Source organism: Accipiter gentilis, chromosome 23 (genome assembly GCF_929443795.1).
Source record: "Accipiter gentilis chromosome 23, bAccGen1.1, whole genome shotgun sequence".
Classification (NCBI taxonomy): domain Eukaryota; kingdom Metazoa; phylum Chordata; class Aves; order Accipitriformes; family Accipitridae; genus Astur; species Astur gentilis.
Genome location: NC_064902.1, coordinates 2,564,066 through 2,590,419, shown reverse-complemented (window position 1 = coordinate 2,590,419; position 26,354 = coordinate 2,564,066). Strand labels below are relative to the sequence as shown.

Genomic DNA, 26,354 nt, shown 5'->3' with positions numbered 1-26,354 from the left:
AACAACAAACAGTGCTCTCTCAAGTCCTGCTATTCAGCACTTTCTGCAAGCCTTTCCTGCACACCACTCCCTTATTTTGTTAAGGTTATCACAAAAGAAAACAAAACAAAAGAACCACTTTAGGCCTGACTTCAAAGAATTGCCTCTCACTACTGCCAGTCTAAGGTAGGGAAGAACAAAAAAAAAAAAAAAAAAAAAAAAAAAAGGTGCTTGTAAGCAAGTAACAGCAGAAATATTCCCAGGTACAGATGGCTTTAGCACACAAGCCCAGGATCACTGTTAATTCCATACAGGTATAACACAAAACATATTGCCAGTAAGTTTTGACTTGAGTATTCCAACTCCGAGAACTACATCCAGACTTACAGTACCTGTAGTCTGATTTAAAATAAACACCAGCCTCCCCAACAAATCCAGATTTTTAAGATCAAAAGAACGTTTTTTAGACAGGACCAATAAATATTTCTTCAGCAAAACTGAGCTTATTTTCTTTTCAGATCTGTGAAACTTGACTATTAAGCTCTTTACAGACACCAAAAATCTACCTAGAACTTCAGGAATGTTGATAAAGACTGCAAGAATGAACTATTAACTTTCTATGCAAATGTGTCACCTATATTCTCCATCACTTGGCCAACTAAGGCAAACAGTAAACAAATAAGAGAAAGCAAAGAAGAAAAACCAACCAGTGACTATTAGATGACCAGTCACAATTTTAGTTTAACTTTATGCTATTCCCTCCCTACCAATATTACCTCAATTATCCGGCTGTCTACAGGCATTGTAGTGCTAACCATATGGACATTTGGTGTGGATGTAGATCGCTGTCTTTGGGAAAGAGACCCCTCAGAGGAAGGATTTGACGTGTTGAATGTGAAGGCATGAGGTGTAGAATACCTGTGCTGGGAACTGAGAAGGAAAGAGAGAGAAAGGGAAAATTGTGGTTATTTTTTCCCCTCTTGCAATTGAAAAATAATGTTCAATGTAACCTGTGCAAAAGCAATATACACAGAATTCCAAACAGAACAAAAACTGGGATTTACACACTAACTAAACTATTTGGTCAGCTGAATCATTCCCAGTTTAACTTAGGAAATAAATTAAAAAACTTGAAGATCTTGTCAGCTCACATACTTATCTAGTGTGTTTAACACAAGTCTGTTTCTGCCATTATAAATTTTGCCACACTTCACCTCAATCCCCATCAAATCACATTTAATATACTGACAAAATACTGGCTCTGCTTGATTAATTCAGGTCTGTGAAATTTAAACAAACTGCTCATTTCAAGCCTGTTAAATGCATAGCTTAAGAGCTATTTTTACTGCTAAGCCTTGAATTTGTAAAGGTTTGCAAGACTGTTCAATGGTTTGCACAGAACAGCCAGCAAGGAAGTCATGAAACCCAATACCAGTTAAAAGGAGGCCAACACTGAAATCCAGTTCAACAAAAAGTGATAAATCATAGCTAAGGTCACTCAAACCTTATTTATCCCAAATCACATAAGTATCTTAACTGAAATCAGCCAGCATTCACAAAAAGCTTAAAAAGCTATCAAGTTAATGAGTCCCTGTTCAACAACACTGGAAAGAAAATAAGACAGCAAAGACAATATAAGATCAACCCCTGGTGCAGTTAAATTAAAAAATACATAGAACCATTTGCAAGTCAGCTACGTGCTCTGTGCCTCATTCCTGAATAGGCCAAGATTTTTCAAAGGGATGTACAAAAAAGAAAAGATGTCCTGCCCTCTTCAGCCTCTAGAATTTCAAGGAAAAGAATACAGGCACAAATTAGGATCAGAAGACAGGCCCCTTTGAAAGGATGGCAATTTTTATTCTAGCATTTAAAACTACAGAAATGTTCTCTTTAGATCTCAGAGTTTTCTTTAAGAGGAGAGTATTTGCAGTTTCCACTGTTCTCTCTTTAAACTCTTACCTGTCATCATAATATTAGAACCTTATTTTAGTTTATATATGCAAGTCATGCAAAACAAGTCACAAACCCTTACATGTATACTACCTGTTCAGATAAAAAAAAACTTAATTCACAAAAATACCAAAGGGAGCCTTGAATTCTCTTATGCAGGAAAACAAAGGTCTCCAGAAAACCTTTAATACCCTCCCTTAAAATCTTAAGACTAAGAATTAAAAATATAAAAACCCAAATCAATGTTTTGCTTTAATCTAAGAACAAGAAAGGACACTAGATATAATCTATGATGAAGTGGTGTTGCCTTCTTGCACATTTATCCCAACCTTCTATAAGATTGTTCTATTTTTGAGGTGTTGGGGGTGTTTTGGTTTTTTTTGTTTTTTAAACAACTGTATTTCCCAAAACAGAAATGACAGGAAATACTAGCTTACCTAACAGGTATCCGGGAGACAGACTCCCGCATCCGTCTCATTGTCAAGGGAGGTAGTGCAGGGACACCACTGTCACTGATATTTGAATTTGGGAACAATCTGAAATATCAACAAAAACAATTACAATTTCAACTGCTACACTACCTCCTGTACAATGCTCTTTAAAGCTGAAAATTTAAAGGGCTGTTTCTTTCCAGCATAATTAACTTCATGAACACATTCCTATCTTTACATAATTTTCCTCTGTGTATGGTATGACTAAACACTGTCTTCAGACTCCCAAAGAAAATTTCCATGTGTTCTTTCTAAACTTACGATACAAATCTTTTTACAACAGACTTCAGATTTTCCTGAAAGGGTATTCGACACCAAATTTTTTACGTCATCCTACACGCTATTGATTAATCAGTGTAAGAAAATGCATAACTATATGACCGAGTTTCACTATAAAAAAAAAAATAATCACTAAGTAAGACACATAAACTCAGTTCTGGGTTTTAACACTTCTGCATAAAAGGACTACTTCTAACATAATGATTTTCAACTTTTTCTAATCAATATTCTGAAGTATTATCCTTCAGCAGTTTTCTCACCATTCCATGCATTTTGAACAGGGTGTCAAAAGTTGTGATAGTTCTGAACACTCATGCTTCCAGCAGCTAAAAACCAACTGAATCATGACCTTTTTTTTCTTCTAACAGAAGTGTTATGTGAGAGGAATTACTATTGCTCTGTTGAAATAGAGGACATTCTAGCAACTGTCTCGTCATTCAAGATCTTTGTTTACTTTTCCCAGAATATTAAAATCTACAGCAAGAACAAAATGCACCTAATGTAAATGGCCTTCTTCACCTGGGAATAGACAATCATTGCTGGCTGTTTTATGAAATCAATACACAAGTTCTGTATATTGATGAAAGTGACTACACTTCCCAACAATCCAAATTCATCTCTACTATAAGATATTAAAAAAAAAAACAACAAAAAACCTGATGCTTGTCTGTCACGGAGAATTACTGTTGCTATTAAAAAGGAACAGTCCTTACAAGAGTTGCCTGATATTGCTCCAGTCGACACACATGGTTGGAACTTTAGTGCTGCAGTGCTCATGGAATTTATAACCACATGTCTGACAACGAAACCCATTTAGCAGGAACTTCTGGCAGATGTCACAGAAAGCAAGCTTTAGAAATGTCTTCCGAGCCTAGAAAACACATTATATGATTAATCCAAGCTACTAGCTTCTCTTCATTAGCTGAGGTGAACATCTTCAGAGCTCGACATAAATAAATACCATGTTAAAATGTTATCAGTGCCCCCAAAGTGCTACTGAACTTAAAACCACACTTGAGTATTCTTGCATATATTTCCAGTTTGGTTGGAAACCTGGAAAGCTTACAAACATTTAGAGCTTTGTTTACCTGATTTTTTAATTATTTTTTTTTTTAAAGAAAGAAAGAAAGAAAAGGAAAAGCATTCTGTCACATTCAAAATCACTATTTTGTGCTCAGTAAGGTGACAGTTCGGTGGACCAAGAATTGGGGTTTTGGTTTGTTTTTAGTATAACCAAGGAGGTGAAGGAGGATCAGATCGTAAGAACCACCTTGGTTTTTTTATTAGTCAAAATGCTTGTTGTGTGTTTACAACTAAGCAATATTCCTTGTATAAGAAATAAGTTCCTTAGTAAATAAAATAGTTTAAGGAAATTCTATTTTTTTAAATGGCACCTAACTTTTTTTAAAGCTTCTGAAATACAAAGAAAGATTTAAAAGAACCAAAGGGTTTCTTCCTCCAGAGCATACTGTGGAGGAAGACTTGAAGTTTGAGCTTCTTCCAGATCTGGAGAAAAATACTAGTTTCCTGGTGATCAACTGCAGATGATTTTATTTGTAGTTTTCTAAAAATGTAAAGTAGAAGCAAAGCTACTTTCAGTTTTTGTAAATCAATTCTAACCTTTCTAATGGAGATAAATGATAATCCTTTAGTTTTGCCACTTGGCGCAACATATTTCTGGGACAAAACAACAAAAAGGGTACAATATAGGAATAGAGTTCCTTCCCAGGGAGAACAAAATAATGTACAGTGAAATTGTTAGAATTAGGCATTATCAGTTTGGTTAAAAAAAAAAAAAAAAAAAAAGCTCTATTTATTTGCTCTATACTGAGCAAATAATCCATTTTTGAAAAGGAACTACAAATCTAAAATCCTTCATCCTCCCAAAAAACATTCTGTCAAATTACAAGGCAGCATTAGTTCACAAAAAAAATGTCATGACCTTGCAGAATTAACAGCACCCCTGTACATTCAGTACAGTTACCAACAGTCCAATGAAGCTGCTGAACTTATCCAGCTGATGAGCTAGAGACTGAAAATAAAAGTTATCTCCCAGTTCTGGACTTTAAAGACATGATATCTTAACATGACAGTTACAGAAATATATATATATTTATAAAAAAATCACTTCAAAACCTCCCCACTGTGTTCAGAAAGCCAAAAGGTACCTAATGCCCAAAACATTATTTGACTGAACATGTGGTTGAAGTGATACAATTTACATCAGAATACAGAAGAGGAAAAGCTTACAAAATTGTGTGTAGTGAGTGGAACATGATCAAGGAAGTCCACTTGCAGTTCCTCTCCAATCAAGGAGGCAGCATCTGTATTCCAATCCAAACGCACTTTTTTTCTGAAAGAAAGAGAAAATGGGGACAACAAAATTAATTAGGAGGTAAGAAGTCTGGCCTAATCAATGATCTATGCTTTGTGAGTTTTCTTGAGCAAACTGAAAACAAATACAAAAAAGCCTCTTAGTATAGCTATACTGCAGTGTCTTTCACTTAAAAAATTAGAAGCAACTTTGAAAACAAAGCAATTCACCTCTTTTTCTGTTTATTTTTTAACATGTAAGTCATTTAGATATATAGATTATTTGAAATAAGACACCTAGAAGCTGTAATGGAGTCACAGAAATACCCTTATAAACAAAACATAAGAAATTATGAATGGGAGACTTAGCGACATGAAAGCCATATTACGTGCTTCAGCACTAAAGTTACTGGTGACCCCAGAATGGACTCAGTTACATAGAGATGTAAACCCACAAATGACTGCCTCATGATGGAGGCTTAAAGGAGCATTAAGCCCAAGCCTTACGAGGTGTGAAGTTAAATGTATTAACTCCATGAGATACCTTCACTCCCTCAGCTTGTAAAAGAATCATTTGGTATTTAATAGCAGCATCCCCGGTCCTACAAAAAATAAGGAATATCTGAAGTGAGATTTAAATCCAAACATTGAAAAGTTGTAGAGGAATTTAGAGCCTTAAAACTGAGCATACAGAGGAAACGTTCATTTAATTTGGCTAAGAATCACTAGCACTGAAGTTTACCAACTACAAATGCAAAGGAGAAATGCACCTCAAATATGAAGGCATATCACATCATTTCATCTAGAGTACGACAAAAGCCTCTGTAAGATGCTACAAGCACTTGAGTACACCCCTCAATTTTGAGCATTTTTAATATTTAGCTTTAAAACAAAAATCAATTTTTTCATACCCAGGAAGCTGAAGGAGTTGCCCTAGAGGAGGGTAAAGAAAGCAACATGGAAGTGTTCACAAACAAATTGTGCTTTTAAAAGAAACTAGCAAGAGAGGAAGAAATTATTATTGCTGCTATTCTAAAAAGAAGATTTTTACATTCTCTAGTTGAAAGTTTCACATATAACATTCCAGACTCTTACCCTTTTGGTTCAGCAAGAAGTCGAAAAACTGCACAGCATTCTGGCTGCAGACCTCTTACTTTAAGTGCCTTCATAAGACAGTCATGTAAGGTCATCCCATTTCGCACATTTACCTGTGACCAAAACAAATGTAGTCAGTGATTGCAGAATTTGTTTAAGCGTTTTTGGGTTGGGTTTGTTTTGGTTGGTGTTTTGGTTGTTTTGTTTTTGTTTTGGTTTGGGTTTTTTTTGGGGGGGGGGGGGGGGAGTGGTGGTCATATTTTTCTCTTTTTCTTTAAAAGTTCCAGTAAAACTGCACAGCTGTTCACTTTTCAAGTTCATACATAGATAAATAAAAATTATTTGTATGATATAACAAGAGACTGCTGTGCCTTCCAATTTAACTCACCACACATTAAGCCAACGTATCAGAGGCAGGTACATCTTCTGCCGTATACATAACTATAGTGTACATATGCAAAGAAATTTTTGAAGTCATTTTATAAACTTTTCAATTTCTTACAATTACTAAGTTTCTAGGAAGCAGGATTTTATACAGCACTCATACAAGTAGACAGCCTGTAAAAGTAATAGAAATGCAGGTAAATGGAGGTACCTTAAGTATAGAAAAAGGCTTAATTTAGATTCCAGGGAACTTTGCATAAGACTATTATTAGTACACTCAGCTCCAAGAAATCTAGTAGAAGCATTCTCTCAAGGAGTTTCACTTCAGCTTTAACTACCGTACTTCACTGTGGGCATCCAAGTGAAGAAAATGGTGACAGAAATGACTACATGTTTTACTTCGTGTTTTAATTCATGTTTCACGTACTTTATACAGGCATCATTGTTTAGGTCAGCCACCTACTGTCTTTTAATGTTCAACATGTAAGCAAAGTATCTTGCTCATGTACATTGGAAAAATACAGCACTGAGGTAGCGAAATACAGGTTCTGAAAATACAGATACACTGCTTTCAAAATATGTCCTCTAGAATTAACAAACTGATAACACACTTAATCACAGTAAGACCTTTTGTGAAGCTTAGCATTTCTCTTACCAGATACAGTCATAGCGTTAGCAATGGCAACAGTATGACCTTTCTTTCATTAAGGTAATGTAGACTTACCACCGTGCGTTGCTTGTTGGGCAAGAAAACACGAATAGTATTACTAGTTTTGGAAGTATCTGATATTTTGCCATCATCAGATGCTCGGCGTTGATAACCAAACTGCTGAACAATAGTAGGTGAAATACAGTTTGGGCCATCAAAGACAGAATCCTTGAGTCCAAAACCATTACTGATAGTCTTCCACGCTCCCTGAATGTGCTCCATTGATGCGGTCTAAGAAACAAAAATTGAGAGTCAGGGAATATCACAACATCCTTCACCGTAAAGTGGTATGCTCTCTTCCTGAGACAGCAGACCTCACAGCCTCTATTGAAAGCATCTGAAAACTGCATTGCCTTCTCCCTTGTGACATGATCAACATGGTACAGTTCACCCACATCTGCAAAACTAGCCTGAGTCTTGAAAGCATTTGACTTTCTGCACATAAACAGATCGTCAGTAATATAACCATAATTCCTCTTACTGCATCTCTGGTGTCACAGGAGCAGTTTACCATCATGTTAATTTAGATAATCAGTGCCTGACAGGCCTTCAGAAAGGTGGCTAGATGCTAGCTGCAGGCCAAAAGAATAGTCCTGTAAGCCAGATACAGCATGCAAACATTAGCAGACTGTACTGTTATGAAAAAGAGGCCCATCAGGAATTATAATACAAAGCATTCATTGAAGAAATTCCATTTTTATCAGTGATTTGGGGGCTTTGGTTTGGTTGTTGGGTTTGTTGGTTTTTTTTGTTTTTTTTTTTTAAAGGGTAGCAAGTTTAATACTGTTAGAATAAAAAGTTGTATTCTTGTATTGGAAGAATGTACTATATTGGAAACAGTAGACTGTTTCCAAATTAATCTTCAGTGGTTGTGCATACCACCTATATTCATGATCACCTCTAAGAAAGGTAAAAAAAGTCGTACTAAAGCTGCAAAGTCAAAAAGCAAAATCAGTCAGGAAATGCCAAAATAAAGGTCTTCCTAGCAATCCTAATTCTGTCCCCTTATGGTACAGGAAAGACTTACACTGAAAGACCTACTTTGTTCCACTGAAATCACTAACTTAATTCAGTACAGAATACCAAATGCTCCTTCACTGACCACCTATCAGTATCTAGTAAAGTCTCATTTCATGTGCGGTCCTGTACCTCCTCTGTTGCAAATTATTTGAACCCTCCAATTCATTTCCTTATGCCCTTTTGTGTAGCACCCATAAAAAAAAAAAAAAAAAAAAAAAAAAAAGGACCCCATTTATACCAAACATTCACATGCTTACGTCAGAGAAAAGGAAATGGTATTTGTTACAGTTGAAGAGCTAAAGTGATGGAATTTGTGGGAAAAAAAGATCTACACTAGTGTTAAGTGTCCATTTTGGGATGCCCAGAATGATAAACTTTGAATTTCAGAGTGTTTTCACTCACAGCACAACTCCAGAAAGCCTTAGCTAAATTTAGAAGTACTTAACATTGCTACAGACCTAAATCCAGATCTGACTAGGAGCTAGAAAGGAAACAAAAACAAAACTTAAAAGGGTTGGTTTATATGCGAACAGCAGCAAAAGAACTCTAGGCCTCTTACACTCTCTGCTATAAAGGGATCTTTCGGTCAGTTCATGTACATTTCTTTCACTGACAACATATACAATGACAGTATACATAGCCTCTCCTTCCCTCCTGCCAATCGTCATTCCTGCATCAGTGCCATCAGTTGTGCAGGTCCAGTTTTTCAAAGGTTCAAAATATTTAAATGTCATTAAGATTTAAAACTCAATACCCAATCAAAATCTAATAGGATTTAGATACTTGGAATTTTTAATTTTTTTTAATCTATGGCACATAAATTACAACAATCTTACATTTGATGTAAAAAGGGAACAAGGAATGGGAAGACACAGAGACATTCTGAAAAAAGGAGGAAAGAGGGGAGTTAAAATTTAGGAATACAACCAAGTTCATCATGCACAAGCAACTACAAGCACAACAATCTCACAATTCATATGCATTGCCCTACTGACAGGAATCAGAAAGGTGAAAAAAGTTACATACAGTTGCAACAACAGTATTATGCATATGGACAGCCAAAAAAGTAACTAGTTAGACAGTAACAGTAAAAACAGAGTGGAGATAAACTGTTAGATAAGAGGGGTAAGATGAAACTCAGACAGCTTGTTCTCTTTTCTCCTCTTAACTTACCCACTAAGGAACCCTAATTTATTTCACTCTTCTAGGTAAAACATGAGACAAAACAAGAAGAGGAGCTCAACTGGATTTCTCTGCTAAGCTGAGAGAAGGAAGACAGAGGCAACCACCAAAACCTCCTTGTTGCCACTGCTGACATAAGTTGACAACACCGTTAACATTACAGCCTTTATATTTAGTATTTTGACAAGCAGCCAACATTTCTTGAAAAATTCAAGAGAAAACAGGAAATGACAAAAAATTCAAACTTGCACCTTGACAAAAGCTAAGTTTCATACCAAAAAAGGTACTTCCCTCACCTAACAGTGTTCTCTCATCTGAATATGGAAGGCCTACTGTATACTGTAGAACAGCCTACTAGAGAAGATCACAAACACATTTTGAGGTTGTTGTACACACTGTCAGAAAAACAGAAAGACAGCAACTCCTATCAGCCTTCTGTACAATACAAATGTCAGTTGTATCTTTGACTATGCGTTTCCATCCTTTTCTTTCCTAGGATCTTTGCCTCAATAAATGCTGGATATTCTGAGGACTGTGTATGTTTGGTGTAATCCCCTCTTCCAGCAATGCCCTGATCTCTCTTGCCACCATGCTTCATCAGTGCATTTTTGCCATCTTTTTGGCTGCAGCTGATGATGACTGTGACCCTGGCAGCTTGGGTTTGTTCACAGATGTTGAGAGCTCTTCTTCTAGAAAATGAAAGTACCTCCTCATCTCAGCAGGCAAATTTAAACCATGCCATCCTTGGCTCTCCTTCCTGCTTAAACTGAAGGCTATGGGTTCTACTCACACACTACAAGAAGGAGCCACCACTGAAGGGAGAAGATGAGAACTTGGCTCTGATCTGGCCTGGAGCAGACAAAAACCTGTGAGTGGCCTAGGCATGGAAGACTAACAGAGAAGAAAGGGAAGTTTGAAAGATATTTGCAGTTTCCTGGGGAGAGACAGGAAATCCGTGATGAGAAGTTGCTAAACCTGCTCTTGGCATTGATGGTACAAGGGCATGCAGGTGGTACAGTGGAGCTTGTTGAAGAAACAGCAGTAATCAATTGTCCTGCTGCTGACTTTTGCAACTATTCAGAGGCAACCCTCATGTGGGATGACAGGAGACTCCAGGTCCTCAGAAATACCTCTTCGATCAGACCAAGTAGAGTCTAGTCAAGAACACTTCAATTCTGATACAGCATGGGCAGCCACTGGACATGTTCACTTCTCAAACCTAGTCACTGTTCCTTTTCCAAATTACTATCATGGAAGAATACAGACAGTCATAAAAGCTGCTTCTTAAGAAGTAATTTACAAAGGAATTACACTTTCCCCTGCCCTCTAGTGTAAAGAAAGCTATCTTAAAAAATTATATGAATATATACAAAACCATCCACTTTTAACTCAAACAGCTCACTGCATACATAGGTATGAAGCAAGAGAATTAGCATTGCAACTACTTGACCAGCTTTGAACTGACAAAAAAAACTAAAAAAACAAATACATATATAATCACACAACTTAATATTGCACTTAAACACACGATTTCTAGGTAGTACATGGAACACAGAACTAAGCACAACAGCAGAAGACAACAGACATACTGTTTCACAGGACACAGGTTAGTGAGTCCACCTTCTGGCTACCTTAACAGGTAAGACATGCGTATAGCATAGCTTACCTTTCAGTGTCCTGTAGCCTGTGCCCTAGTATTGATTTTTTTCATTCATTTTGGGTCTTTTGCTCCAACCAGTATCTGATGAAAGCCATTTTTACTGAAACTAAATTTGTTTTCTCTAACTCTCCCAAGATCCCCACCAATTCACTCCAGTGAAAAGATGTCTGATATGTTCTAAAGAGAAATTTAATTTAAAATAAAGGAGGGAAGATTTTACAATGATGCCTTCATAAATACATAATTCTTAGTTTGTCTATTCCAGAAAAACTAGCTTTTCTTCCTTTAAATGAGTTATAAGCATGTTTCTGAAACATAATCATTACCAGATATTAGATTTACGTTTATGCCATGCTGAAATAATCTATTGCCAGCTGAATATTTTCATACATCTTTCTAAAATTTTTCTTTAAAATTTTTCTTCCTGCAACTCCTCACTTTCATGAAAATTACTTCAAAGAGCCTGTCTAAAACTGAAAAACTGCAACAGCAGCATTCAAAGAATATTTTTAGATGTTAAAGTATATCAGTGCCCTTGTAGATCCAGTACTGCTAGGGAACTGATACTGATTCATTTCATATTAAAATTCAATCTGAGCAGAAAAAAAAAAACCACCAAACACTCATAGTATTCCTCCACCTCCCACAGATATACTGAACATTGTGACCAAGATTGCACTTTTCATTAGTACTTTTTGCATAGATTACAGGTTTTGATAAGTAGTCATTTGAACAAGCATTAAAACCAAATGCACAAAACAGCTATGCAATGTGCACATCTGACAGTAACAAATTCCTAGTGACCATTCACTCATATCCACTCAGATCATACACTCATATTATTCATTCATATCTGAAAGATACTTTAAGTTACTTTAACTTTTTCCAAGACTAGCAAAAAGTGTTTAGTCCAAACTGCTAAAAATTTTAGTTGGTCTCCCTAAGGAATGCTGAAACTGGTAATGAAGAAGCCTTAAAGTTCACAGAATACAAAGCTAAACTCCTCTCAGTATAGAGTTTAGGTGCCTTGCCCTTTCCTTTATTTCTGAAACAAACACCAGAAGCTTTTAAAGAAAATGTAAATACAGTTCCCCCTCCCAACACGCACATGGTGCCATTTTTATCCACATGAACAATTAAAAGCCACACTCATGTTTAATGAGATATATATACAAAGGCAAAACACCACAGAACAAAACACAGAATCCATTTCAAAGTGAACGCTTTTGTTAGAAAATATAAGCTTTAAAAGTTGCTTATAAGCAAAGTTTTCATCCTTGACACAAAAAGATCAATAATACATTTAACTTGTCTTTTCTCAGCTTCCCTCCCATACAGTAATTCTCAATTGATTTAATATTGCATGGGTGACCAGTTGTCTGGGGAAAAAAAGAAACCCACACCAAACAAATACCTATTGTGATATATAGCAGTATTTTTTAAGAGTAGTTTTTCATAGCAGTAGAAAATAAATATGGACCCATTCCTATATTAATAAAGCTGTGATCCATGTAAACATAAATGCAGGGCATGAGTTAGGATCAGTCTAACAACCCAGGCAGATCTCTCATACATCTGCAAGGTTGGCATTTTTCCTTTGAATGTCCTTCATTTTAAGAGATCAACGCCAAAAAGCAAGCTCCCCCCAATAGAACTGACAAAAAAATTTTAAAAATTAACAGGAGGAAACGTTATTGTTCAGGGGCAAAAAAACCAAACCCCAACACACAAAAAAACCAACCCATACTTAAAGATTACACACATAACTTCTGCCTCAGGTGTTCTGATCTTGGAAGTATCTTTTCTCATCTTTTTTTCTATTGCTCTGAACCATTAATTTTAGTCATTACTTCAGCCATTATGCTGCTAACATAACTTAGAAGTATTTAAGGAAAAAAATAACATTGGTTTTCCAACAATGGGGCTTCACAATAAGGAGGGCACAAGCAATACAGCTCTCAGTCTGACATGCTTTCAGATTGATTAATCCTTTGCAAGATTAACATGTCTTCATATTTAACTTTCAGAGTAAAACTTTGGTTTGTAAGCATAAACCAAGTCTTGGTTTATATACTACTTGGCTGTAGTAGGCTGTACTTTAGGCTTCAGTTAGTAGGTATTTGTGACCAAAACTACCTGCATCTTTGGCTGCTCTATGCCTGCTCTTCCCTGTTGATTAGAACAGCTCTAGGCTACTTTTCCTAACCAATTTTTTGGAAGATCTCTTTGGTTTGTCCTCCACACAGATCATTCCCATGTTAGTCACCCATTTCTTCCCACATGAAATTTCTATCAAGTTCAAATGCGGAGCTCTAAGTTTCCCTACAAAACCTGAATTCCTTCATTAGAGAAAAAGGAGCACTGAACACTCTGCTTGTATCTAAAAGAGCACAAAGGGATATAGAATCCAAATCCTTCCCTTTCCCAAAGCAAATAAAGCAATCCCAGCTAAAAAGAAAAATGCAGCAGGTGCTTTCAAGCACTCAGTAAGAATTTTTTAAAATTTTAGTTAAGTTCTGCTGCTGAGTTTATATAGATTCACAAAATAGTTTACAAAATTGCAAAAACAGCTATGAAAGGAAAAGGCAAGCAAGGAAAGTACACAAATTTTGCATGTACGTTTTGTACAAGTTTAGCTAACAAACCACCCAGAAGTATGTCAAGCAATAAAAGCTCTACTTTTTTTCAGTATAATAATTTATAATTTTTATCTGATAATCAAAATTGATAAATATTGAGAGGCAGTCACTCAATGTTTTAAATGTGTTCTCTTAACATTATGAAGAGAATTAAAGCTGAAGTGATATTTAAGATGTTCTCATTTTTTAATTTGGTAAACTCAAATGCATTACTAGAAATAAAAAGCATACTGAACACTGCTTTCTTATATCTGATTATATCAGAATCACATTATATAACACTCTTGTCACGCTTAGACTTGTTGTTTCTTCACCATAGTGTTAAACTCTTCACAGCAGAATCCTCCACAGAAAGATTAAGAAAGATAGGTCTTTAAAACAGACCTTGGATTGCAGAAGTGGGGCTATGAGTTTACATGTGTATTGACATTACACAGACAAGACACTTTGGACAAGCATTTTTTCCCCCCAAGCCTTTCAATCAACTGTACATACATTCTCAGACACGTGCCTATTTGCATTCTGAACTTGCTCATGCTTGAATTGTTTCAAGTACGGCTGAAAGCCTCAAACTGTGTGTACAGTTGCCTGGAACTCATCCACTTTACAGCAAGGATGAAAAAGTTACTCAAATGTCAGCCATCTACCAAATGCCCTTCCCACACAAGTTCTCAAGGATTAAACAAAAGTGACTGGGAATCTCAGCACAAAGAATTACTGGCTCTGTCCTCCCTCAGTTGCACGTAGTAAGTGAAGCAACACTGAGGATACCAGCACTGAGAACATACCAGTCTTTAAACCAACCTCAGTTTTGCTGAAAAGGACCACTGACTGAGATCAGGTTATTGAAGTAACTGATGGGAGCCACTAGTTACGCAGGCTAACTGTACAGTTCAGACATACCACAGTTACTGTTAAAATACTGTTGCGAAATACCAGCTAGATTATCTGTACAGTTAGACAGAATAGCATGCAGTGATCCAGCTAATTCAAGAGTGAGGTATTCTCTTCATTCACTCAGGGCAGCTTTAAACTAATAAATGTAGTTGATTAAATGTGGGCTCTGTGCCAGAATCAGCAATGCCACTGGGAGGTCAATACTGCAAATAATGTACAGATTGGAGAGGGGTTGACGGCAGGGAAGAGGGGCAATAGCACTAAGGAAGGTTTGGAAAGGGCCTCGAGATATTTTTCTGTAAGAAGATAGAACAAATGGTTCTCCCTTACATTTTAAAATAAAGTACACCTGGGAATAGTTGAACATACATTTCTGCAATATGAACTAAGTCTACCTGAGTATTTTAGTTACAAATTGCCTGGACAGCTCTACTAATTTCGTATGCACTGGTATTTGCAAAAAAGCCTGCATAAAAAGGCAAATAAAAACTGAATGTAATTAGAAATTACAGATTGTATACAAGCTAAATTATTTAGACTATGTAAAAAATTTACTATCCTGATTGTCTCCAAAGAGAAATTATGCTCCGTTTTAACTCTATCTTACATTATCTTACTAAATACATCTATGAAATTACAAGGGTTTGGGTGGGTTTTTATTTAACAAAGTACCATAACAGATTTTTTGTTTCAGAGGTACAACCCCAGAAAAGAAAAAAAACCAAAATGACCACCAGCTGCAAGATAATGTCGCAGACTTGATTTACATTAGGTCTGGGTTATTCACAACAGATCTGTAGTTGTGTGGAAAGGCAAATGCTATTTGAAGAAAGTCAAATATCAAGATCTAAAGTTCTAAACTGAGGAAAGGGCTTTCCCCCTACAAAGTAAATATCCATGGAGACTGACTAAAGTAAGAGCTGAAGGTAAACATACACTTCTGATAAAGCAAACACTGAAACAACTGTAGGTATCATATCAATTTCATGGATTTTTTCAAAAAAACAAAAAGCAAATTTTAGTAGCAGTGAAGCAATACAAGCACTGAGCTCGGCTGTGATAAGTTTCCCTTCCTCCAGGAAAGACCCAGGGACCTCAGAAGAAAGAATGGGGGGCAGAGTAAGGATGAAGGGAAAGATAACCAGAGAAAGTTTTTTATACCTTTAGTTTCTCCTTTAAGCAAATAAAGTCCTACAACAAAAGGATGAAGTACATAATCTGTGGAAGGTAAGACAAAACCAGAAGACATTTACTATTTTAATAGAAAAACTTATACACATGCCCAACATGCCAAATTAATAACCAAAAAATTATTTTGCGAATTACATCAATAGTAGGTGTTAATTTATCATCCTTCTACTGTTATAGTTTTCAGGGCCTTCTAGCCTTTCATTATTTTATCCAATAGTCCAGTGTAATGAGATGCACTGTGCAAGGCCAGACTGCATGACAACCAAATGCTACCCCAGCTCAACATAATCTCATAATTATTCAAGAGCATCATAATAATCTTTCACAGCTAAAAACTCACTAAATTAAAAATTAAGTATGAGTTGAATACTTTCTTCTCAGACACCAGTTCCTCACTTCTACAGAAAAACACCTCACTGACTCATAAATGTTATAACAAATCACGGTCCAAAACAACAACAACAAAAGAAGTAGTAAGAAGCTAAGCTTCTGAAGGCTATCTGTGTCTTGCATATAAGCATTAACTGTAAAAGGAAGAATTCCTAGGGAAGCCAAAGAAGTCTTGATTAAAAGATTGGAAACTCAGATTAGTGAAAGAAAGCAGTGCAAGTCAAGTACACAAAAATATTCACTATATAGTAAATGGTAAAATGCTTTCTTACCCAAAGTTCCCATCCTAATTAGCAATTCCTAAAACAATCCCGTACAGAGATGATTAAAGTAGGCAAAGATGCAACACAGTCACTGAGGCTAGAAGGGACCTCTTGAAACCATTTAGTTCAACCTCCTTGCTCAAGCAGAGTCAGCTATAGCAGGCTGCCCAGGACCACATCAGTTGGGTTTCAAGCATCCCCACAGATACACGCTCCACAGCCTCACTCTGCAACCTCTTCCAGTGTTTGACCACCCGCACAGTAAAAAAAAAAAAAAAAAAAAAAAAAAAAGTGTTTTCTTGTGTTCAGATGGAGATTCATGTGTTTTAATTTGGGCTCGCTGCCCCTTGGGCTGTGACTGGGCACTAATGAGAAGATTCTGATGTCCTTTTCATTCCCTCCCACCAGTGTACAAACACACATTGATAGGATCCCCCACAAAGCTTTCTGTTCTCCAGGCTGAACAGTCCCAGGTTCCTCATATCTTTCTTTATATGAAATACAAGAAAGTACACATAAAAAAAATTCAAGAAGAGATCTTCTATTGCTAGCTCACTTTTGGTTACAAGTATCCTCTCTCCTAGATAGAGCAGGTAGGGGAAAGGGGCAGAGGGGGGTAAGCAGCAATGATTTTACCAAAGATGGCAAACTCCCAAAGAATAAAAAGAAACCAGAAGAATGGTTTGGGATCTCCACCTTGAGCCACTTAATAATTTTAAAACTAAAACCTACTTAGTCTGAAGTGTACATTTACCCTGCTTACTAACTTGCATACCTCTCTACAGCAAACATTTAGGAATGTGACATGCAAAATACTGTGAATATGGTTTCCATTACAAGAAAAGATAAGCAGGGAGACTGGGGAGAAGGGAAGAAGGAATTCCATCTTTTGCACACCAGAAAAAAAGATGAGATCTTTAGTTCTAACAGAAGACAACCAGTCAGCAATAAAGATATATTTAGGAAATAATCCACACTGAATCAAGGGGGAGGAGGTGTTGTTTGTTTATTTTTTAACAGATTACAGTACTGAGGAATAAGGTGTGGAAAGTGATGTGACCAGAAAGTATGTGGGGGCCAGAAGCAGAGAAAAACAGGGAAGATCAAAACCACCATAAGAACCATAAGAATAAGCAGAGGACCAAAGAAAGACATCCTCATGGGAACCAATGTAGGCATGAGGGGGTGAGGGGGAAGTGGTGGGTTTTTTTATTTTAAAAGTACCTAAGTTGACAATTAGCAAACTGATAAAAGCAAGGATACAGTTATGATCCTCACATTTAGCTAAGAGATTAAGAGATTTATAAAGACCAGTTTCTGAGGAAAACAAGAGCTAAAAACTGAGCTGAAAAGAGTCTGGGATGCACTTTGAGACAATTAGTATAATGGATAATGTTAGATGAAAAAGAGGAGAGAAAACTGATGGGGTGGGGTAGAGGTTTTACAGACTGAAAACCCAAAGCATTTTTATTGTAGAATCAGCCAGGAAAAAAAAAAGGAAACTCATATACAATTCAAGAAGAGAAGGCATAGCATAAAACAAGTGTGATGGGTTAAAGAAGCAGCAGGTACAATATTTCTACCTGCAATCAAAGTAACAGCTGCAAGGGAGTAAAAAAAAAAAATCACCTATTTTTCCTGACAGGTAAGAGATTGATGAAAAACAAAAATCACTAAGAACATTTGCTAACAGAACTGGCAACAAAAAGGGTTTAAGAAGCAAAAGAGTTGACAAAACTACCAGCTGTTATTGCAGATGTGAGATTCAATTAAACCTGAGAAGTAGAATTGTTCACCTAAGACAATGGCAAAGCCAAAGGAGAAGAAAATTACTCTGTACTGGAGGAAGTTTGCCTACTCACAGGATTTCCACCTGAGATACTCCACAGTGCAAGAGGAGGAGTAAGGGAAGCAGGTGTTCTTCTGTAAGGGGAATGCTGAACTCACACAAGTTGATCACTGATCATACTTCAGTATCAAAGCATTGCTTTTGAAAAATTAAAAATTCTCCTACAAGTATAAATAGCCAGATCAAGAGTTTGAAACAGAGTTTTAAAATGATAGGTTTGTGTTTCAGGGCTGTCAAGTCACTTTTGAACTAGGTGCTGACAGTTTTACAAAATACACCTGGACAATATTGTATTTAAGATCAGATAATCACAAACATTAGACATTTCAGCACTGTGATTCAGATGGTCATACATCTGCATATGTGGTATCGTATGTAATACTTCTATACAGCTGAACCCCAGTGTTATACTGTTACAGCATTCTTGCTGTTTTCTCCAGTTTTCACTACAATGTTTGGTAGATACAGCATTTTGTCACTGGCAATGCTGAAAATCTGCTCCCAGAAAAAAAATATTAAATTAATTTTCTATTGTGTGATGGAACCATCAACTTGAAATTTAATAGGCTTTTTAGAAGTTATAATGACAAAAACATCCTGCTACACTTATTTCCTGGGCTACACTGTTAATTCCTGGTCTTTAAAAATCACATTGCCTATTTAAAATCTCCACATGAGAAACTGACAAAGACAAAACACTTAATATACAAAGGAAACCAAAATTAGAAGAAGAAAAAACCCTAAAACAAACAAAAAAAAACCCCACACCTCTGCCAGACATAAAGTATGCAAACAAAAGTGAAAAGGCTCTCTTACAGTTACAGCAGCAGTATTATTTGTGGTGACAGAAGAAATAATATTTTCAAATGTAAGACAATTTTAGTCTCAATCTGCCTGACAATTTTATTGAAAATTTTCTTCAGAGCATACAGCAGTTCTGTAAAACAAAATAATTTCAGGTAATGTCCTGTAATTTAACATTACAAGGGCAGATCTTACTGGAATAGGTAAAAATAGCACTAGTGAACATGCCAAAGGAGAGTCTTTCCACTATATGGCCAGTGCTTAGATTGCAACATCAGCTGGCTCTCTTTTTATAACCTCTTGATTGCCAGTGAACAAGTTACACAGTCAACTTAAAAGGTTTGAGAAATCTAAGAGTAAGCTCTGGAACTGACTTTCAGCTGAAATCAATCCACTGTATCACTCTGACACGAACACTTTGTTTCAGCATGCTATTATTGCCTGTGTAAGCTGCATACTTGCTTCTAAAGCATTTAACACAGATGAATGATGTAATTCAGAACACCGTTTATTTTTTGTTAAATGTCAGCATAAAATTAGAGCCTTGCACACTTTATTGTTTCTTTTGGCTGCAACACACTCTGGAAGCTACTTAACTTACTACATTCTCTCACAGCCGCACACGTGCCATGCTCCAATGAGCCCGTTTTGGCCCATTTCTGCAAACACACCCCCTCAACTCCAACCACCCTGGAACAACCACCCCCTAGCACCTGAACTCTAGATCGTTTTTTTCCCATGTTTCCACATAAAGGTAACAACCAACACAACATGAACACTTAAAACTGTTAGACCAGTGATCAAACCGAGACAGAAATGTTGTTTTGCTAGAAGAAATTCATGTTCCTTAGCCAGCAGCTTGACTTACAGATGACTGAAATTGCTTAGCTTTCTAATTAGAGGCAAGGGAAACCAGTATCCTCCCATCTTCAACACCACAGACAGGCTTCTGCGTGCTCATGCCTATGGATTGGTACTGATTGGACATGGCTTTCAAAAGTTATTGGAGAGGGAGATAGGGAGGGAAAAGAAAGCTATAAAAAAGCAGGACATCACTTAGCTTGCACAGTTACTGCTACATTTTTTCCCCTCAGTCTAAGACAAACTGAATGATCATCAACATATTTAACTCTCCTTAAGTTTGAAAGTGCTGGCATAATCAAATATATGTTTCTTATTTGCACACAGTGGCCCCAGTACTCTGTGTCTATATGAAGAAATATACATAGGTCATATACATGCAAATTCAAAAGTAGAGAGTTTAGATGCATTTGCCATACTTAATGCACAAGTTTTACAATACAGGTTTTACAAAAATACTGTATAAAATTACAACAAGCAGTGCACAAATAAAGAACCAATAATAATTATTTTAATGGGCTCATGAGATAATTAGACCTGAGGGAATTCAAATTCTATCAGAAATTATCAAAATAAGGAAAATATTAACCTGGCAGCAATCGTGAAACTAACAACTACTAGGTAAATTCTGAACTTCTGGAATTCTAAAAAAAAGGTTTTATAGAATCTGAAGCTGGAGTTGTATCCTATGTTACAAATCTGAGCAACTTTGTGACACTTAGAACAAAGTTTCTAAAACAAAGTTAAAAAAAACCCAATTTGTTACTGTATATCAAAATACACCTTTTCAACTGGAAGCTAGAGAGGTAATTACAGGCTCTTTCATCTCCACATTAAGTGGAGTTAAAATCCACCTTGCTTTTTCTTTCACAATAAATTTATAAAAACATTGTACTTTCTATGATAACCATTTGGGAATAATGTAACTAGCATTTGGGGGTTGCAATAAATTTTTTTAAAACCCTTAAAATCTGATTAACTAGTATTTTTTCTTCCTAGCAACATTGCCACCATTGAAGCTTCCAGTCTAACGATCCTCCCTACATTTGCTGTATTACTTTGCAGGACTATCCCTCTGTGTTCCTACATTTCTGTTATAATTTCATGCAAACAAAAGGGAGTATAACTTTCACCATGCTTCCTTCAGTTTCACCAAGAAATGTAAAATCTTATGTAAAATTTCACACATAGTTTCTTCTACACAGGGAAAATTATAGAATAAAGAAAAAAGGATAATTTACTTGTTTCTCCAACAAGCTGTCGCAGTGGGGGAGACACAGTTCATCTCTTCCACAGGTAGTAAGAGAGTAAAGAGAGAGGAGTGCCTTTTGTTGTACACTAATAGACTGGAAAGACCACTCTAGAAAATATTGAACGCATGACCAGACTTTGAGCAAACACTGTTAAATGACTGAAAATAGAAGAAGAAAGTGGAGTATGCAAAAACTAGCAAAAATTACTGATAGAGTTGACAGGGACATATACTGGAAGCAAATTACTAACAAAAGATATTACAGTAAAAGGAAGATTAGTCATATATTAAAGTTTCTGAATATATACTTAAATGTTAGCCCTGCAAAGGTACAAAGGCATTAAAGATACTTTTCTTCTAGTTGTGCGCTACCTTGCATCTCCCTCTTGCTAGTCTCTGCAGCTAGGTGTTCTCAAAACACTCATTTTCAAAACTCTATCTTGTTCTACAGTGAAAAAAATTATGTAACAGAAGACTATAATGGGGGCTCTGAGCCATTTTTTAAAGTCTAAACCTCTGAGCCAGCTTTAATTAATATGGTTAACCCCATGCCACACCCAGCTGCAAGTTAGTGAAGCAACCTCCCTCTAGCTTGTGAACTAAAAATATACAAGATGTCTCAACTGCTCTTAAGCGATACTACGTATTTCAATTGGAATGCAATATTAATTAACACCCTTTTGTCAGCTGTTTGTCAGAAATGACATATTTTAGGGTTAAACCAATAGCAAGTATGCAACGTAAGCTGAAATCTGAAATGAAGCAATGTAATGCAGTAGTAAGAGAAAACAGGCAGCACTACCGTAATCAACTCAGCATCTGCAGAGAGCCACAACACAGCAAGTGAAATGATTCCACAAAGCAATGAAACTAAGAACAACAACATAAAAAGGGGGTTATATCAGAAGAGCTGGAGATACAGGTCCCATTTGCAGATTTTCAGATACTGCAAAGAAAACAAGGCAGAGTCACTTATACACTCACCACATGCACAGATTATTTGCAAGGCAATTCTAAAACTCTTTTGCCTGAAGTTAAAACCAATCAGCTTTGATTTAACTGTGCTACTGCTCTGCTTCATTTATGCAAGCATGCAGGATATGTTTGGAACATGCATAGAAGAAATGGCAGAACACAGACACACCTGCAACTGCAAACAAATCCAATGACCTGCATTTGCCACCGTATTGTTCTACACGAATCCAGAGTTTTTCCTACGTTAAAATCTTAGCTCTAAAAAGCCTGTCATTCCCCATAAGCAAGCAAAAACTTCTGGAAAATATATAACTGAATCACATTGACTATGTCACTTAAAACCCTGAAAAAAGGATACTCACTTATGTAAACGTTGTATTTATTAATTACCAGTTATAATTCTTAGGTCTGAAGTCTACCAAGAAAATGCTTTACTGATTTACAAATGACTCAAGAACAGTGCTTTGTTTATCCTCACCTACTGTATGCATTGCGGCATTTCAGTACACAAGATGACCATATTCTATTAAACCATAAAAGGTCAGTACACACTGCTGCAATAAAATCAACTTTGTGTGAAACAGATGGCATTTATAGTACAAACACAATATTCAAGTCACTAAAGGAATAAATGTGCGCCAGCTGCTTTTCAAAGCAAAATCGTTGTTTACAAAAAAATAGCGTATGCAGCAAGAGCCAACAGAGCACTGAGAATTATTCACAGAACTTTGTCCAAAACAGACTTTCTTTTCAGAAAAACTAGCAACATCACTAAATACATATCTGGATTACCCACACAGAATAAGTTGTATCTACTTTAGGCTGTCCCCAAACTCATGAGTTAATGCATGCTCATTGCTAAAATACCTTGTTAATTTGTCATAAACCTAGCATTTTTACCTGATCTAGTGTTGTATCAATTCCTCTTTCAATTAATTGTTAAAGCTCACAACGTGTTTCCACAACCTTATTCAATACACAATGGATATATTTCATACCAGAAAATACTCAAGGGTTTTGCATAAGCAATTACACAAAATCAATCAAATTTGGTACAATGCAGATATAAACACGCCTGCTGGTTCAGAAATTAAACTTATGTGAAACTTACTGAAATCGTGCTTAAATTGCCGTGCTTGAAATTTCAGTTAAATCACAAATTTTAATCTTGCTTTGTCTATTCTTGTTACTTCCCCAAATAAATATAATTTTGACTTACGCAATTTGATGTTTTCACAAGAAATAGAACACTGACTTCTATTTCTCTTCACACAGTTACACAGTCTTTAGATTTCTGCATTTTTAAGTTAGAAGATGGTCCAGGAACTTATTTCTTACAATCTCCCTTCTCAATTATTCATTTGTTTCAAGCTGAATTTGCATGGAAGTTTTGGAAATTCTACTGCACAAAAACATGTTATCATTGTTCCGTAGGCAACTGGCCTTATGTGATCATGCCACCCAGCTGTCCTTCTGCTTCTCCTCCAGCAACTTGTGGACGTACTAGCTTATTTCAACTAAACAGTTAGGTAGAGGCATCAAGAATACAATATTCCCACAGGCTATGGAAATAGGAAGCGAAAGCATGGAAGAATCCTTTGCTCTCCCAGCATCTTCATCAGTGAGGGCACCACAGCACAAACCTTTGGCATGCTAGCTGCAGCAGCACATCACCACGTGACAAAACCAAACCAAGAAAAAACCTCCAGCCTAGCTGGCAGGCCAAGAAGGTAGACAAGCAACATAATAGAGGGAGAGGAGGAGCTGGGGGGGGGGGGGGGGGAGAAAAAAAAAAAAAAGAAGGTGTTTAAGTAAGGCAATAGCAAAGATGGGAAAGCAAGGGTTGCTAAAGGTATTAAAAAGGTGTGGCAAAGGGACTGACTGAGGGTGTCATGGAAGAGAAAGACAGTATGTTTGCAGCAGAGATGATCAGAGACCCAAATACAAGCCTGTATTGAACTAGACTTTGTTAGTTTATTTGCTCTCCTAACTTTATCAGAAATAAAAAAAATAATTTAAACATTCTATATCCATAACACAAAAGTGAATTTATCACCATGACTCCTGCATTTGAAACTAACTGATTGAAGACTTATTTATACATAGTAATTCGAACCAGCTTTTGGTTCCCATCTCCTACAGTAGTTTTAGAACCAACAGCTCTCATCATCTCAATTTAATTTGTCTTCAAAGACAGAAAACAAGGAAAACTTGTTTTTTCCTCAACTCCTGGTTTCCCAAGAGCAAAGGAGCCAAATATATAAACTAGAGGGAGGAGGGGAGTACATGTCCCAGAAGAAACTAGTGCTGATTTAGCATACCAAGAAGTGCTGACCAATGATTTCCGTGGGTCATGTTTGTGGTTTATAAAATATGAGTTATTTTAATAAGTTGTAGTAAGTTCAGGCCCTGAGACAGCAGTAACTTCGTATGTAATTTGAATAAACTTTGTTGTTGTTAAAGAATAAAAAATGGAAAATTATAGGTAAACACCAAAGGCATTCAACTGAAACAAAATAAAGTTTTACATCTACTTTGGAAAAAAATAGATCTGCTACTTCCAGATTTTCTTTCAAAGCAGGTTAGTCAGCAGTGTTGCACAATAAGTTGTCCAGTCCTGAAGATATTAAGTATGGCAACAAACCGTATGAAAAACACATTCCAGATTTCTGAAAGCACCACTGCTCCAACCCAAGTAAGTTATTTCACTTCTGATTTAATAATCTAAGATTAAATTGCTTACCCTATTAATCAGTCATCCATTTAATGAACATTCATACAGATCCATACTTTTTTTATGATTAATTGTAGCCTTAGGGTTCACCTACAGAAATTTTTCTTTAAGACAAACTAAATTAAAGCCACTTCCATTCTGAATGGGTGTCCACTGAACAGATTTAACTGAACTGCCTGAAATTAACTCTCACATTCACCAATTCAATCTTTTCTTCTGCACCAACACTGCAGACACATCCTAAAGGATAAGCATGTCCATTCAAATTAAATCTTAGTTTTACACAATGCAGTGATCTTTTAGGCAACATTTGGAGCCAAGTTCTTCAGAAGCATTAAAATAAAAGACATTTTAAAGTAATAAGTGCTTTGTACAAAACTATTTTCAGATATTTTAAGTTGGCTTTGGTTTTGGAAGAGTCTTAGTTTTACTCCATTACAGACCCTTCTGGTTTTGCATACGTACCTACAAGAACCTACAATTGCATCTGGAATGCACACTGTGCTGTAGCAATTCCACTACAACTGGTTTTGAGATCTCATTGTCCCAGGTAAGGTCCCTGCATTTATGGATGTCACTTAAAGGCTAAGAAGGAAAAAAAAAAAAAATTCTACACAAGTTACTTAGCCTGACGTAGGCCAGACGAACAATGGACAAGAGACGTGCTGCTGTTAGCACGGGCAGGTTATTTGTGTGTACATTTAGACCGTAGATTAAAAGAGTCCAGAAACAGTGCAATCCTTAAGCCCTGGCTCTGGAGTAACACCATTTCTACATGGCAAAGTTGTACCAGTTCAGAAAAAATTAGGAAACTAAAGAACCTTACTCCAGTTTTCAAGTGTCTTTTTTTAAAACTGAATCTAAGTCGGGGAATAAAAAAAAAGTCAGGCAAGCAGTTCAAACTGAGGAATGCCTAAGCAGAATGCATTCAGTTATGCTAATACAGCTTAAACGCATCTTCCGTTCTCGGTTCATTAGACAGTAGATCAAAGTAACAGAAAGGTTAGGGAGTCCCCGCTGGAAGCACAGGAGGGACAAAGCTGCCAGCAGCGAAGCGCAGACCCGAGGAGGCCGGGCAAGCGGGGGCACCGCTGGGCATCCCGCCCCTCCCTCCCCGCCACCGGGGCACCGTTCCAGGTGCTGCCGGGCGCCCGTTGCTCATCCCGCCCGCTGGCCGCCGCAGCACCGGGCCGGGCCGGGCCCGGCGGAGCGGAGCCCCAGCCCCCGGGCACACCCGCCTCGGCCGCGCATTTCCCACCCCCCCCCCCCCCCCAGCCCCCCGGGGCGGGCGGCGGCGGCTCCGTCCCCGGGGCTCCGCGCTGGCACTGACAGGCGGCGGCCGCGGCGCACCTTCCCCTCCCACCTGACCCGCCGCAGCCGCCACGGGCCTCAGACCACCCGCCCCGGGCTTTTTGGCACCTTCCCCGGTTCCCGGGT

At 37.1% G+C, this 26,354-nt stretch overlaps 1 protein-coding gene across 3 annotated transcripts in view; it reads right to left on the bottom strand.

The window, feature by feature from the left end:
- The window catches only part of RAF1 (Raf-1 proto-oncogene, serine/threonine kinase), a 45,632-nt gene that overhangs the window by 18,751 nt on the left and 527 nt on the right, over positions 1-26,354 (bottom strand). The window contains exons 2-8 of one of the 3 annotated variants that reach the window (XM_049827013.1): positions 25,383-25,502; positions 7,216-7,431; positions 6,108-6,220; positions 4,950-5,052; positions 3,413-3,570; positions 2,367-2,465; positions 756-909 (exon numbers count right to left, since the gene is read on the bottom strand). In XM_049827013.1, coding sequence (XP_049682970.1) covers positions 756-909; positions 2,367-2,465; positions 3,413-3,570; positions 4,950-5,052; positions 6,108-6,220; positions 7,216-7,422 — 834 coding nt within the window. In that variant the 5' untranslated portion in view covers positions 7,423-7,431; positions 25,383-25,502. The remainder of the gene's footprint in view (positions 1-755; positions 910-2,366; positions 2,466-3,412; positions 3,571-4,949; positions 5,053-6,107; positions 6,221-7,215; positions 7,432-25,382; positions 25,503-26,354) is intronic. The other 2 variants (XM_049827012.1, XM_049827014.1) reach the window with 2 other exon arrangements.